A 15,238-nucleotide genomic window follows, 5' to 3' on the forward strand; every position below is an offset into this window, starting at 1 on the left:
GCAATGCACGAAAACCTGTTTATAAAGAAATAGAGGCCTCCTATATTAAGCTCATATACATATGTACATATTTCTGGCTTTAAAAAATGTCCATGAAAATCGATTGCCGTGTAACGCCTCATTTTATTCAAGTTAGCTAGCTTTTAAGTGCGTTTAAGTGGAAAACAAGAATTATGCTCGCCAACTACTGACAGCTACCAATGCCTTGCCCACTAAATGTATGCGCAATTGACCCTCTACAATTCCTAGAATTCATTTTGTAGGCATTCGTATATTTTGCTGAACAGAGATATTTTAAGAGGGCTTGCCGTTTTATGCACATAAATATAAACTTTTGACATTTCTGTTAAGGTATTTTTAATATTCTTTGAATATATTTTTTTCACTCCATTCAATTTTTTTTCAGTATCTATTTTTATTTTTTACTACTTAATTAATTTTCTTTTATCTTTATTTTTACTTTTTTATTTTTCTCTTTATTATTTTTTTTTGTTTGTATTTATTTTTTTATTTATTTATTTACTTGTTTTTCGCCTTCTCTCCTTACCAAGAATTCTCAATTGTACGCAAAATTAGCTAGCACCCAACCATATAAAAGTAGAATTTCGGTGAGCCATCATATTTTCATCAAAATTTGACTACCTCCTCGATTTTAGCTAATTTGCTCTGAGTGTATATTTCGTGCGTAACGCACGTGTCACTCATGAACTAATCGACACCGAACGAAAGAAATTCAAGAGAAAAAATATTAGATATGTACATTTTTTGCACATGAAAATCGGGTGAGTCTCATTCCGCCGCATGGAGAGAAGCTCTGCGTCTATTTAACTACAACTCAGCAAATTTTCACCCGAATCACTGAAAATCGCGTACGACTTCGTAGTATTTTTCTTGATGTGCCTCTGCCTGTGTATCATAAATCAGAATCAACAAGCAAAGCAAAGTTACTAGAAAATCGTATACTAATATTGCCAGTAAAAATGAGTTGTAAAGCAAAGAAAAGATGAAATAAAATTGAATACCGTGAAAGTACAGTTGTATATCTGCGGTGGTATTCTAGGCGTAGTGAAGCTGAAAATGTTTCATGCTCAGCTAATTTATATGAATATGTACAATATAAAACAGTATGTGTTTGTATATGTGTATATAAAAATGCAGGGTTGTGTGCTCGTGCTAAAGAAATGTTTCTCCTATTGCTCCTTTGAAGTCGATAAGTCTTGAAGCTTTAATAAGTCTTTGTCTGGTAGATGGAGAAAACTCTCACACTCAAACAATCAAAAAAACTTCACGATCGCTAAGGAGAGTAATTTTTATGTATGTACGTACAATTAAGTATTTGTTTTACTATTTGAGTTATGTGAATAAGTATTTTATTTATTATTTGTATTTATTTTTTCTAAGTGGGACGGCAAAATGCTTCCTTTAGCTAAATTAAAAGAAGAAAAAACATATGAAAATAATATCTTAAAAGAAAGCAAAAATATATTAACGAGGACAAACTAATTGGGAAGTTAGTCAAGTCACGAATTTTATTGTAACTGGTGTTTTTTTTTTATTTTTATTTGTTGTTATCTTCCCCATTAAAGTTGCATGCACAAGAAGTGTAAGAAATTTTAAATATTGTGTCCTTTTTACGGGTGTATTAAATAACTAGCGACTGCTGTAGACGAATGGGCTGGTTCGTGACTACCATTAGAAAGCGCAAGGTTTCGAAACCTCGGGTACGGAACAACTAATGATAGAAAAAGTATTTCTAATAGCAGTCACTCCTCAGTAGGCGATGGTAAGCCAACGAGTATATTATCACCATGAAAGAGCTGCTGAAAAAACTTAACATATCGAGAATTTTTGTTTTCCGCACAATAACAGGCAAGTGGCAGACAGAAAAAGAAGTGGTTGTCCCCGCGTGGCTCGAACCAGTGCAGTCATAAAAGCCGTTCGAGTAAGAATTCGCAGAAATCCCTTAAGAAAGCAGGAAATCATCTCGCAGGAAATGAATGTGTCGACCAGATCCTTGTAAAGTCTAATTAGAGATGATCTCCACATGAAAGCCTTCCATCGCCCAACTAGTCATCGTTGGGCAACGCGCTTGAAGAAAATTAGAGTCGACAGATGGAAGCAGATTCAAGGGCCATGAAATATTATTTTCACAGATTATAAAATGTTTATAGTTGAAGAAGTTTTTAATAAGTAAAATGACAAATTCTATGTTTAAACATCTAAAGGTGCAAAAAACGTGGTCCCACGGGTACAGCGTGGCCACCATTCAACATCGTTCTGGTTTGGTGGGGAGTGTCTTGTAAAGGCGTTACAACTCTTCATTTCTACGAAAAAGGGGTTAAGACTGGAGCAAAAGTGTGCCAGGAGGATGTTTTAGAATGCTGTGTATTAGGAGGCTGTGTATTAGAAGGCGTGTTGAAGCAGTTGAGCGGTACTCTTTTCAATGGAGAGCGTTGGACCGTCCAGTAAGTGTGGACCGCTCCAGCTCATAAGCCGCAAATTACCCAGCAGTGGCTGAACAACATAATTCCTGTGTTCATAGCCGCATAATATTGACCAACTGGAAGTCCAGATCTGTATCCATTGGACTACAGTTTGTGCTCAGAATCGGAGAACATGGCTTGTCATAGCCTGTCATCAGTCAAAGGACGCGAGGCGAGCTTAATTCTTCGGCGGTCGGATGAACAGAACTCATGCTTTTGACCACCAAGGTACCAATTTTTACCCTACCAAATATTAAAGGATAAACTCTCTCACTTTCAATCAATGTAAGTACTTGAGATAATTCTGGACTCCAAACTTAGCCGGAAATTAAACAATGAAGAACGGGTAAAGAAAGCAAAAATCGCTTTATATTCCTGGAAAGAAGATGGGGCGAACTGACCCAGCACAAAAAAGTCATCATCAATCATCAATGGAGTTTCACCAGACATCTTGAGGAAAGAGGCTAGAATCCTTCATCAACCAATGCCTTCGCATCATCTGTAGAATATTCTGCCCAAACACCACCAGTAATGGCGCACTGTGGAGATTAACGAATGAGGAACCCATCCTTAGGCAAACCCAAAGCAGCAAAAGGCGATGGATAGGTCACACATTGAGAAAACCACCAGTTAGCATCACGAGAATAGCACTGAACTGGGACCCGCAAGGGAGCAGAGGACGCGGTCGACCAAAAAACACTTGGAGAAGGTCGATGTTGGAGACGGCGCAAAAACAACATCACAAAACCGTGTAAAGTGAAAAGTCTTGTTGAGGCCCAATGCTCCCGAGAGGAACGAACAACGAAAAAAAAATTATGGATAAAGGCGGTTATATGATAAATTTTTTCTTATAGATCGGTAGTTTGGTGGAAAGATCTAGAGAGAGATTACAACATCAAATTACTTGGCAGAATAGAAAGATCAGCCTGTTCTATAATAGTCGGTGCAATCAGATCATGTGCTAGGGAGGCTCTTAGTGCACTGACACACGTTACCACGGCTACCATGAGAGCATTTAGGTTAAACGAAGTGGGTCGCTGGAGAGAAAAAAAAACACGTATGTTCATGCCAGTTTATTATTGCGAGAGCTCAGTACACCTCAGAGAGGACTGAATACATCGCCCCGACGGTAACATTCAATAGGAATTTTGCCACTCTCTTTCCACCTCAGGAGGCATGGAATAAGGGATTCTCACTAACAACTTCGATACTACAGTCTATATAGATGGCTCTAAAATAGATTGTGGTGTTGAGGCAGGTATACGAATATATTCTCATAGACTCTCATAGGAATTGAAGAATGTGTACGTCTTCCGAATGCTTGCAGTGTCTTTCAGGCGGAAGTACTGGCAATTGGGAAGGCTTGTAGGCTACTAATCGCAGATTTCTCTTTTAAGGCCGATTTCTCTTTAGTCATTATTCTTTCGGATTGCCAAGATGCAATCTAGGCTCTAAAGCAAGTAGCCATAAAGAGTTATTATTGAATTATTGAAAAGTTGATGAAAAATTGAAAATCGTCGATTTAGATCGGCATGTACACACACACCTATTTCATTGATCATAAACTGTGAAATAACCAGAGAAAATATTAGATGCGCAACTAAGTTCCCGCTGTTTCTCAATAGATGCCGCCAGCAGTGTGTGCTAGTCGATTCTATCATAACCTAAACATCATAAACCAAGCTCAGACATATGGTAAAGAAGCTGATTCGACACATTAGTGATTTTGTTTTGGTTTCCTATACTGTTAGTTTTGTGAAAATGTCTGACTTTGTGCCGATTAATCGTCATTTCCGGGAAGTGTTGATTTTCCTCTTTCATTGGGAAAAAGCGGCGGCTGAAGCGCATCGAGAGCTACAAAAAGTTTATGAAGATGCTGCTTTAAGTGAAACCACGTGCCGAGATTGGTTCCGTCGCTTCAAAGACGGTAATTTTAATGTTGACGACCGTCTGCGTGAAGGAAGACCAAAAATCTTCGAAGACGAAGACGAATTGGAGGCATTGCTCAATATGAATCCATGTGAAACGCAAGAAGAGTTTGCTTCAGTATTAGGAGTTACCCTCTCATCAGTTTCGATAGATGGCACATGGTCTAGCTGACCAGCAGTTCCATTCATATGAAGACATAAAAAAATGGCTTGATCCGTGGATAGCCTCAAAAGATGAATAGTTTTACCGCGACGGTATACGAGATCTACCAGAAAGATGGGAAAAAGTAGTAGCCAGCGATGGGCAATACTTTCAATGATTCACTTGTAACCATGTTTTCAGAATAAAGTTGTATTTTAATAAAAAAAAACTGCAAGAACTTAGTTGCGCACCTAATAAATTTAATCTTAATCGAATAACCCCACACTATGTTAACTTCGTCGTCGACATAAAGCAACAGAATGCACAGAACTCTTTACTTTGCCTAATATTTTAAAAGTATTTATTGAATACTTACATTAAAAACTCATAAACTAGCTAATTTATTAAACTAATAAGACGGAGTCTCATAATTAAAATTCTGTAATTGTGAATTTTAGGGCGCAACCCATGCGATTTTAATCGATGGAAGCAAGAAAATAAATACATATTTGTAAATTTTTTGACAAAATATCCTAAGTCGATTTAGCATTTTCTGCCTAGTAGCCGCTAGAATGCGTGATTTCCATGCAAAATATAAACTACAGACAAATAATTTAGTGGCTTAGCCAAACATTTTAAAAATTATTGAAAAAAAATTAACATTTTTTTGTTTTTTTTTGTTTGGTTTTGTCTAAAAACGAAACCTACTAAAGCCAGTAAGGATGTTTTATCAAACGCTCGCAGAAATGTAAACACTTGCGAGTTTACTAAAGCATACGAGAGCTAAAAATAGGAATTTCCACACTTTCATGAAGTCATTTCGTAGCTAGCGAGACAAAGTCGGCGTGATGTATTTTCAGGCACAAATTCAAGAAGCGCGTACAAAGCATATGCATATGCACATATATACATTTATACAAGGAATCACATAAAATTGCCTATTCACACACACGCATGAAAAGAAGAAAATACACAGAAAAATCAAATACACTTCAATGTATTTCAGCTAATTTACTTTGAGTGTTTCGGTACAGATGAAATCAACGACTAATGAACGCATTCAATATATTTGTTGCTGTTTCTACTTTTTTGTTGCCATTTTGTTGTTGCAGTTGAGGTAGTCACAATGCTATTTGTTGCTGTAATTTATCGGCTTTGTTTAGTGCTTTTATTTATTTTTTTTTAATTTTTATTTGTATTATTTCTTTTTCGTTGTTCCGCTCGATTTAGAACTCATTCTGTTTGTTGTTTCGTTATTCTCTCATTCAAATGAAAAATAATAAAAGCCATAAGAATGGAACGAGGCGAAAATTTGTTTTGATAATACGGCGCTTGAAGGAACGCCTATGAAATTAATTGCACGCGTATTGTGAATGTTTGTGCAAGTAAATTTGTTTGTTGTCTCATCTTCAATGTTACACAGCAGTGCTGTCGGTTGCATTACGAATTATTGTTCAAACTTTTTTTCTTGCTATTGCCTTAATAAGGCATATTTGTTTTGGTTTTTTTGGTTTCCTTTTATAATTCTTCTAATTACTACAGGCACACCGTTGCTTTTGTTTGCCATGTTTGCCTTGTGTAGGCATGACGTTCACGCCCAAGCCTGCTGCTACCTTTCTTGGCAAACCTTGTCCATCTCTTTGCATTTGCGTGTCCATTCTGCTGCATCCGTGGCAGCGTCCATTCATTTGGCCGCCAAGTCCGTGCGCGTTGCTTGCCAACTTCTTTGTTTGTCTGTCTTACGCATTGACGTCATTGTTATTACACCATCAGTGGCTAACGAGGCCGCCGCCGCGCGCAACTTGGCAAATGTTTCATGTCTTTTTCAGTTGGCAATCGCAAGCCCACCCCATTGTTGTTCTTATTGTGTTTTTCTTCTTGATGATGTACATAGATGTAGTTGTTGTAGTCACTATGGCTGCCAAGAATCACGTAGATTACGTTACGTTGTTGTTTTTGTTGTTTTTTCAATTTTTTTTTTTCGTTTTTAGGAATAAATCAATGCAAAAATTTGTCGTCGCTCTGGTTGTGGGGCCGCCATATGTCTATTTCTGTGGCCACAATTTTAATTTAAAGATTTTTTTTGTTATTTTTTTACTTAATTTAAATTTATTTTAATCTAAAATTATTTTAAGCGACCTCGTTTATTTATATTTATAACAAAAATAAAACACAAATAAAAACAAATAAATTGCATAACAACATTGCTACCCACTACACCCACTCGTACATACATACGCCAGTGCTTAGGCCTTAAGTACTTTGGGAAGAGTACGTAATTCTTAAACATGCTACTATTTGCTATAAGCCTACTATTTGTTCTTATCTCCACTTTTACTTTTTCAGTTTCTGGCTTACGTTGCTACACTTGCACTTATTTGGAAGCAGATGTGGACAATACCTGCCTCGTGGACGTAAACGCTACGCGCGTCACCAACTGTTCGAAGAAGTATTGCACCATTATGCGTCAGGAGTCCGTGGTTAGTATAAAACAACAATTTACTGATGCCCCACCAATGGTATATCTTTACATGAGACTTTTTTTAACTAACCAAACATTTCTCCGATCGACATAATTTGATTTTGCTGAAACTATTAGGTGCGCAACTAAGTTCTCGCTGTTTTTTTTTCATGAAAATACAACTTTATTCTGAACAAAAATGGTTACAAGTAAATCATTGAAAGTATTGCCCATCGCTGGCTACTATCATACTTTTCCCCATCTTTCTGGTAGTTCTCGTATACCGTCGCGGTAAAACTGTTCATCTTTTGAGGCTATAAACGGATCAACCCTTTTTTTGATGTCTTCAAATGAATGGAACTGCTGGTCGGCTAGACCATGTGCCATCGATCGGAACAGGAGATAATCGGACGGCAGAATATATGGAATATGGCAGGTGGGGTAGTAGTTCCCATTTCAGTGTTTCCAGGTAGGTTTTAATGGGTTTGGCAACCTGAGACAGAGCCTTGTCATGCTGTAGAATCACTTTTTCATGCCTCTTCGCGTATTGCGGCCGCTTCTCGCACAGTGCTCGGCTCAATCGCATCAATTGAAGTCGATACCGATCCTCAGTGATGGTTTCGCTTGGTTTTAACAATTCATCATAAAAAACACCAACTTGGTCCCATCAAAAACATAGCATAACCTTCGCAGCGTGAATATTCGGCCGAGGCGACGACGTAGAAGCATGACCGGGCAGTCCCCATGACTTTCTTTTCTTTGGATTGCTGTAATGAATCTATTTTTCATCACCCGTCACGATGCGATGAAGAAAACTCCTCCTTTTTTGCCGCTGGAGCAGTTGTTCATAGGCGAAATGTCGAAAACACGACTTTCAACATCCCTTGGTTTTAACTTATAAGGAACCCAAGTCCCCTGTTTCTGAATCATCCCCAAAACGTGCAATCGCTTCCAAATGGATTGGCGAGTAACTCGTAATACTGAAGCAAGATCTTCTTACATTTGACACGGATCCTCATTGAGCAATGCCTCCAATTCAGCGTCTTCGAAGGTTTTTGGCCGTCCTTCACGCGGCACGCGGACGGTCGTCAACATTAAAATCAACGTCTTTGAAGCGACGGAACCAATCTCGGCACGTTGTTTCACTTAAACCAGCATCTCCATAAACTTTTTGTAGCTCTCGATTCGCCTCAGCCGCCGTTTTTTTCGAATGAAAGAGGAAAATCAACACTTCTTCAGCACAAATCAGACATTTTCACAAAACCAAAAGTTTATGATACCAAAACAAAATCACTAATGTGTCGAAGCAGTTTGTTTACCATATGTCTAGGCTTGGTTTAGGACGTTTAGGTTATGTTAGAATCGGCTAGCACACACTGCTGGCGGCATCTATTCACAAACAGCGGGAACTTAGTTGCGCACCTAATATTTTTTGCGAGAAAAAAAAACAATAATCTCTTTCAATTTGCTTACAACACCATGCGACTGTAAAATCTGACGCGCAAAATATTCGTATGCGTGCCCTCTTCGGAAGGCCTGTCATATCACTAAACTGGGGAGGGTGCAAAGGACTGTCTGTTTTGGCATCCTCGGAGCATGTAGAATTTGCGCCAGAGCTGCCCTGAATATCGTTTTGCACTTACTTCCCATCGACCTTTAGGTTATTTCGATCGCTACTCAAAGTGCAATCAGGTTAAAAGAGTTTGAGCAGTTAACACCGTATTTCGCTGAACTTTGGGCAGGTCTCTCTATCCGCAAACTGGAGTTTGAGGGTCGTGCCAAGGCAATCTTTCCAATAGGCAGGACTGGAACGAGGAGAAAACAGAAACAGATGGTCTCACTGTCTTCACTGCCGATTCCAAGATGGAATGGAAAGTCGGTGCACGGGTTTTCTCAAAATCACTCAATTTATCTCGTTTTTGTTAAAAATGGCTAATACTGGTAGTGTTTTTCAGGCAGAAGTCTTTGCAAGCCGGCAAGCATGCAGAATGTTTAAGGAACTTGGGAGCGAGGTAGATATTAACATTTTTTTCGTTAGTTAAGCCGCAATCAAGACCTTGACGATGCCCTGGTGTAGGTCCAAACTTGTGTGTGGAAGTATCATTTGCCTGATCTGGGTTTCAGGACATAAGAACATAGATGGAAATGAAATTGCTGATGAGCTTGCCAGGAAGGGGTCGACTGAATTGGCATCACAGACCTCCTACCCGGTTATCGGCATCGCCCTGACTAATGTTAAAGAGAAATTTCATAACTTATTTTTCAGGAAAGTGCAGAGCAAATGAAGTTCAATTTCTTTTTGTGCTGTTTCGAAAACCTTTTGGCCCAGTACAGTAGTCGGGGAACTCAGAATGTCTGCGGGACTCCTCGTCATTTAATATTCAAGTGGTGTGAGTGCTTTTGTATCATACCTATTATCTTCCTAAATGGCTTGAATGGTTCTAATGAACTAAGGGGATCACTTGAAAGATTCATAGCTATAGCTGGACCATCTAAGCGGCATTGAGGTGGAAATATATTTCGAAAAGGCGTATTTATGTATTAGTAGATACTTGAAAAAAAAGCAAAAAAAAGCTCTGCGCTGTATAGATTCGAAAACTAAATCTTGCAGGTGCAGAGGGTCCAACGAGAAAGAAGTAAAGATTTAGCTTCTTTCAGGTTTCACTACAGGTAAAATCTGCCAAACGTATCGATGCTGAAAGTTGTTCAGCAACACCTTCTACTACAGCAGCAATATTATCGACAGAGCAGTGTTTGTCTGCCAGTCCTTCTTCTATCCTCTGTCAAGGTCTGCCGGCAATTTAAAATTTTTTTACCAACTCATTCGGACGATTATTTTCACCAAAAAAGTTACGAATTTTGCGATGTGTCGTTCTTAACGCTCCGTTGGGCACCCATGTCTGGCCCGACTGGCTTTTTCGACTTTGGACTTGAACATACTTCTTTTACAGCTAACGACTTGAACTTCCAGGTAGCTTCCTAAAACTTAATTTTCGATCGATTTATGGATCTTAACTTTTAAAAAGGATCCCCGAACAGAATGAAAAAGAACCAGACCCGGCTGCCCAACCGAAGGTTTTAGAAAAGGTGTCGAACGAAAGGTTAAATACCGATCATTTTCACAATAAGTTTCAATAACTTTAACGCGTTGCTCTATCGCGTAAAATTGTACATCTGTATGCACTGCTGACATCTAGTCGTCACTTTTGAAACACCCTTTGTATACAAGTAATAGATAAATAACTACAGCACCCCACTTTAATACCTGCCTTTGCCCGTGATATGAGCGGAAGCACCTCTGCTGCATTAAACTTTTTCTTGCAACCAAAGCAGGAAATGAGTCAAAAAAAACGCAACAATATTAAAATTGAAGCCAAACATGCGCCGCAGTATTAAAAAGTGTACAGTAAATGAGAGTTACGTAGCACGTAAGAAACTTGAAACATCAAAAATCACTCTACAACCACTTTGTCACTTTGCCACCTGCACTCCTGCACTGCTGAGCGAGCTGCCGTTGACAACATTGCAGAAATTCACTTAAAAAGCAAATATGTGTGAGAGTGAATGTGGCTGTATGCGCATATGCACAGGCTACACCTCCACTCATGCATTTAATAGCAACCAATACATCAACATTCAACAGATACCACCCGAGTACCAAGTAATTGCAAAGTAAAAATTTTCCAAATGGGCAAACATGAAATCAAACTTTTCGGTTTCTGCATGCGTGGCACAGCAAATCGTGTGGCACAGCCTTGCGGCAAATATACATATGTGTGTGTATGTAAATGCTTTTTATCTACTTTTAAGTCTCAGTATGTACGTAAGATAAATGTAGCTTTCTGAACGTTGACTATGTGAGTACATTGAATTTTTAATGCTGATAGATAATTACCTAAAAAAAAAATAGAAAAAAAGAATGAAAAAAAACGATAAAATGTTGGGTTATCATTTTTGAATTTTTGATTTCATTAATATTCATGCACACTGTACACAATGTCTATCGAAATTTTTTGATGGATTATAAGTCGCATACACATAAATACAGGGTCTGGCACTCGTAGTGTAACCAATTAAAAAGGCCATACATTTAGTTTGGAAAATTACTTTTATTCAATTCAATGTAAAAAATGTGTGAAAATAATACAAAATTAAGAATCAATTTACTCTTGCTCGATACGATCACCTTTTGCCTTAACTATGGCCGTGAGACGGTCCAGAAACGAATCGGCAAGCTGCCCAAATGTTACTTGCAGGTATTTTGGCCCACTCGTGAACAATGGGGTTTTTCAGCGCCTCGAGACTGGTGAATCTTTTAGTTCGGACTTTGCTCCCCAAAATGGTCCGAACAAAATAATCCATCGGATTCGCGTCTGGTGAATGTAAGAGACATTGTCTAGACGTTATGAAGTTCGGAAAGTTGTTTTTTAGCCGTTCTTGGTTCACTCGAACTTTGTGAGACGGTGCGGCGTCCTATTGAAACGTCGATGGTCTGCCACCAAAATATTTGTTTACCCACGGCTTCAAAGCAACCTCCAGAATGTTTTCCCGATAATATTTCGAATTTACCTTGACACCAGGCTCGATGAAAACGATTGTAGAGCGCCCATCTGCGGTTACAGCGGCCCAAACCATTACCTGTGGCGGGTGCTGCTTCCTAGTGGCCAATCGATGACTCAAATTCTCGTATGAACGGTCGGTCAAATAAGCCTTATCGTTTTGGGAGTTTACGAATTGCTCAATTTCAAAAATATTCTCGTCATTACGCCCAATGTTCGGAAATTAACCGTTTTCGAACAAGTGAAGCAACTCGTTCGCTTTCTCAAGTCTGACTTGTTGCTGCTTTGGTGTCAGATCATGAGTCTTTTGAGTCTTGTAAGGCTTGACTTTGAGATAATTTTTCAGTATGCGGCGAATGCTAGGGTCAGATATTTTCCGTTCTTTTGCCATTTGATTGGCACTTCGTCGGGGATTTCGCTCAAGTCGCTTCTTCACTTTGAACAATTTCACGTGACGTTTGCAGTCTTTTGATGACCACCTCCATGACGTTTCGCGATGCTACCAGTATCCCTGTAATGGACAATGGGGCGCTAAACAAAAACTTTATTTACTTTAAGGTGCTCCAGTTCACGAACAATCGCTGGTTATGATTTTCCAGCCAAATATAATGCAAGCTCACTATTCCGTTTGAAATCCATTACTGATTTTCTTTTTTCGCTTTTACTCTCGGCAAAATGCTTCCACGCGCTTATAATCAATACTCTGGACTGACATTTACCCAACTAACAGATGCCCGTGCATCAGCTGCACGAGCGGTCTGAAGTTGGTTACACTTCAAGTGCCGGACCCTGTATATGCATGTTCGTAGACTAACTTATTGCTTTTTTGTGGAGTTTTTAATTCACTGGTCTTTTTCGATATCGCCCGCTTATGAAAGAGAAGCGTTGGCGTTAGCATGAATTTCACTGCATAACTTTTGATGAACATCCAAAGTTAATTACGCTAACAATACGCATAAGTTTTGCTATGTATGTGATGAATATATGAACTTTACCAAAACAGTTTACATTTCTAACTGTTCGGCGCTTGTGTTTTGCTTAGTTGAAGCTTGAGTTTGCCATCTTGCGATGCGCTAAGCATAAAAAATATCGACATTAAAGGCGCAATTCTGTCTACTATGGCTCAATGGCCGACTTCTGACCATCTGAAATTATATTCATTTAACCCTTAACTGGTATGGTAAATTTGACTAACGAAACTAGTATCGTGGGGGCCGCGCGGCCCCCTATTAAAATTAGATTCTAGGATACAAATGTCTACAATTTTTTTCAAGAATTATTTTGATAGTTCAAATAACAAGCTTGTTTTATGAAATTAATAAGTTTTTATTCATATACTTCTTTTAACTTATTTACTACAAGAGATCACAAAATTTGGAAAATTTTTTGGTATTTTTTTCTTACCACTATAAAAATAAAAAAAAATATTATTTCGAAAGTCTTTAGCTAACATATGTATGTTTTCTTATTTCTTATAAAATCAACTTTGAAAAAATAAACTAAAACATAAGTATTTCAACGTATAGTGGGGGTATAATGGGGTCAGCACGGCCCCCGCAACGTACGTAGCTCCGCTCTGGTAAAAGCTTCAGCGCCGAACGTCCGACACCCACCGCGTGTCGAGACGTAATGAGATTACCCAAAATGGCAGCCGCGTACTATGCGTAGTTTTTAAGAAATTCAAAAAAATAAAACGCGTGGGGTCTGCGCGGCCCCCACGATACCAGTTAAGGGTTAAGTGCAAATGTAAGAAGAATGTTTTATATTGCTACAACAATAACAGAAACAATTAAAAATAAAATAAAAAAAAACCGAAGTTACAGCAAATCTGAAGAGGGTCGTTTTTAAAAATGAAAAAAAAAAAAAAATTATTAAAAAAATTTAAATAAATAATTTTTTTGTAAAGTATATTCTAAGCCAAAATTAAAAAAAACAGCACGTAAAACTCTTCAAAATTATATTAAATTCAAATTAAGGGAGTATTCTGGTCTAGAAATTTGAAAAAAATCGATTTTTTGTTTTTTGCGTATTTTCAAAGATTAGACCTTCATAAATATGCCTTTCAACGGATTTTTCAAATTATTTTAATTATGCGAATTATTTTCGAAGAGACAGCGGATTTTATGACGTGGCGTCTAAGCCGGCCGAGTGGAGCGAATTGCATGAACGGCAGATGTTAGGACGAGCTTGACTTGTTTACAGTAGCATAGAAAACAAACTATGTGACATATCACGCTGAAATTTGCCATGTAAGCTTATAACAGTCCTACCAAAAAACAAAAAATTTATTTTTGCCATATGTCATCCGCGGACCGTTTTATTGATAACGTCTCTTTCATATTTGAGCAGAAGGTATAACTGTGCGACAGTGATATTATACTTTTATGGAGACCTAGCACAACTTCTAGGTATAGAAAATCTAAAAAAAAATGGTATAGGAGAAATTTCCAATACACCCGCAAAATCTGACTTTATGGCCCAAAAACCGTTTTTCAGTAGGCTGATAGGAACATTCACTCCTAACTTCGCCAATTTCCATCCGATTTCTAATATGGTTTTTTAGTTCGAAAGAGCAAAAACAAGCCTTTTTGACAGTGTGCTCATACTTTTTTTAAGTTGAAAACTGACGAGACTGTGGTTGTAAGTTTTGGAATTTTTTGTTTTTCTCCATTTTTTCAACTTTGACATCATTTTTAGGATATTATCCGATATTGAGGATTTTTTTAGTACTCTATTATTATAGAAAATTTAATTTTGCGTCGAATAAGCTATATTTTATTGTAATTGGATGAAAATTCATAGAGTTGTGTGAGTTTTAAGATTTTGTTTTTTTTTTAATAATTTTGTATGTACGTTAGGGTGTCCCAGGCTACAAGGGGGAATTTTTTTTTCGGAATTTCAATACGCATACCCTTTATTTTTTTTCCATTTGACTCTAAAAACTTAAATATAAAATATTATTGAGATCGGATGTCATTAACCCGTGCCGACTTGATGTCAAACTTTAAGTTTAAAAGTTAGTATGAAAGCTATAGGCTCACAATAGAGAAAAGTTTAATTGAATTTTTAGATTAATTAAGTAAATAAAAATAAAACACATATTTCGTATTTATTTTCTTTTTATTATAAAAGGACATCAATCATCGAATTTTCTTTTCAAAGTTTGCTTTTTACAGTCGGGGTATACCTGTCTGTGTTCTTGTACGCAACGTAATAAAAATTGTGTTTGCTCCTCTTGAACAGTGATCAAACCATGGAAGTCTTGCATTAACTTAACCGCTCTTTCTGCCGTATCATTAACTGCTTTCAGTCCTAGCAGCTTCTTTTAGCCTGTAGAAAAGAATCATCATTTGACCACAAAGAGGGGCACTTGTTCAGAAAACTGTCGTCAATCTGGAGTCGATTAAACAAGAACTTGCTTTTGACAGAGACGAAGTCATCAATGCTTCTCTCTGAAATTAAAACAGATAGATCAGTTATCAATTATACCTATTAGCAAACTTAGTCATAGAACAAAATCAAAGCTTAATTAACGTACCAAAAAGTGGGCCACAGAGTTCTTCTTTGGATGCAATGTAACGTTTATTGTGGGCTGTTGGGTTTTCTCTAGTTAAGTTAGCAATCATTTTTACTTTAGTTTCAAGATCGACATCATCATCAAATAA

At 37.7% G+C, this 15,238-nt stretch overlaps 1 protein-coding gene across 1 annotated transcript in view; it reads left to right on the forward strand.

Annotated features, from left to right (window-relative positions):
* LOC128868125 (uncharacterized) overlaps positions 1-15,238 on the forward strand; it is a 35,235-nt gene that overhangs the window by 2,152 nt on the left and 17,845 nt on the right. Inside the window, exon 2 of the mRNA XM_054109886.1 lies at positions 6,900-7,033. Coding sequence (XP_053965861.1) covers positions 6,900-7,033 — 134 coding nt within the window. The remainder of the gene's footprint in view (positions 1-6,899; positions 7,034-15,238) is intronic.

The sequence above is a fragment of the Anastrepha ludens genome, chromosome 6 (genome assembly GCF_028408465.1).
Source record: "Anastrepha ludens isolate Willacy chromosome 6, idAnaLude1.1, whole genome shotgun sequence".
NCBI lineage: Eukaryota > Metazoa > Arthropoda > Insecta > Diptera > Tephritidae > Anastrepha > Anastrepha ludens.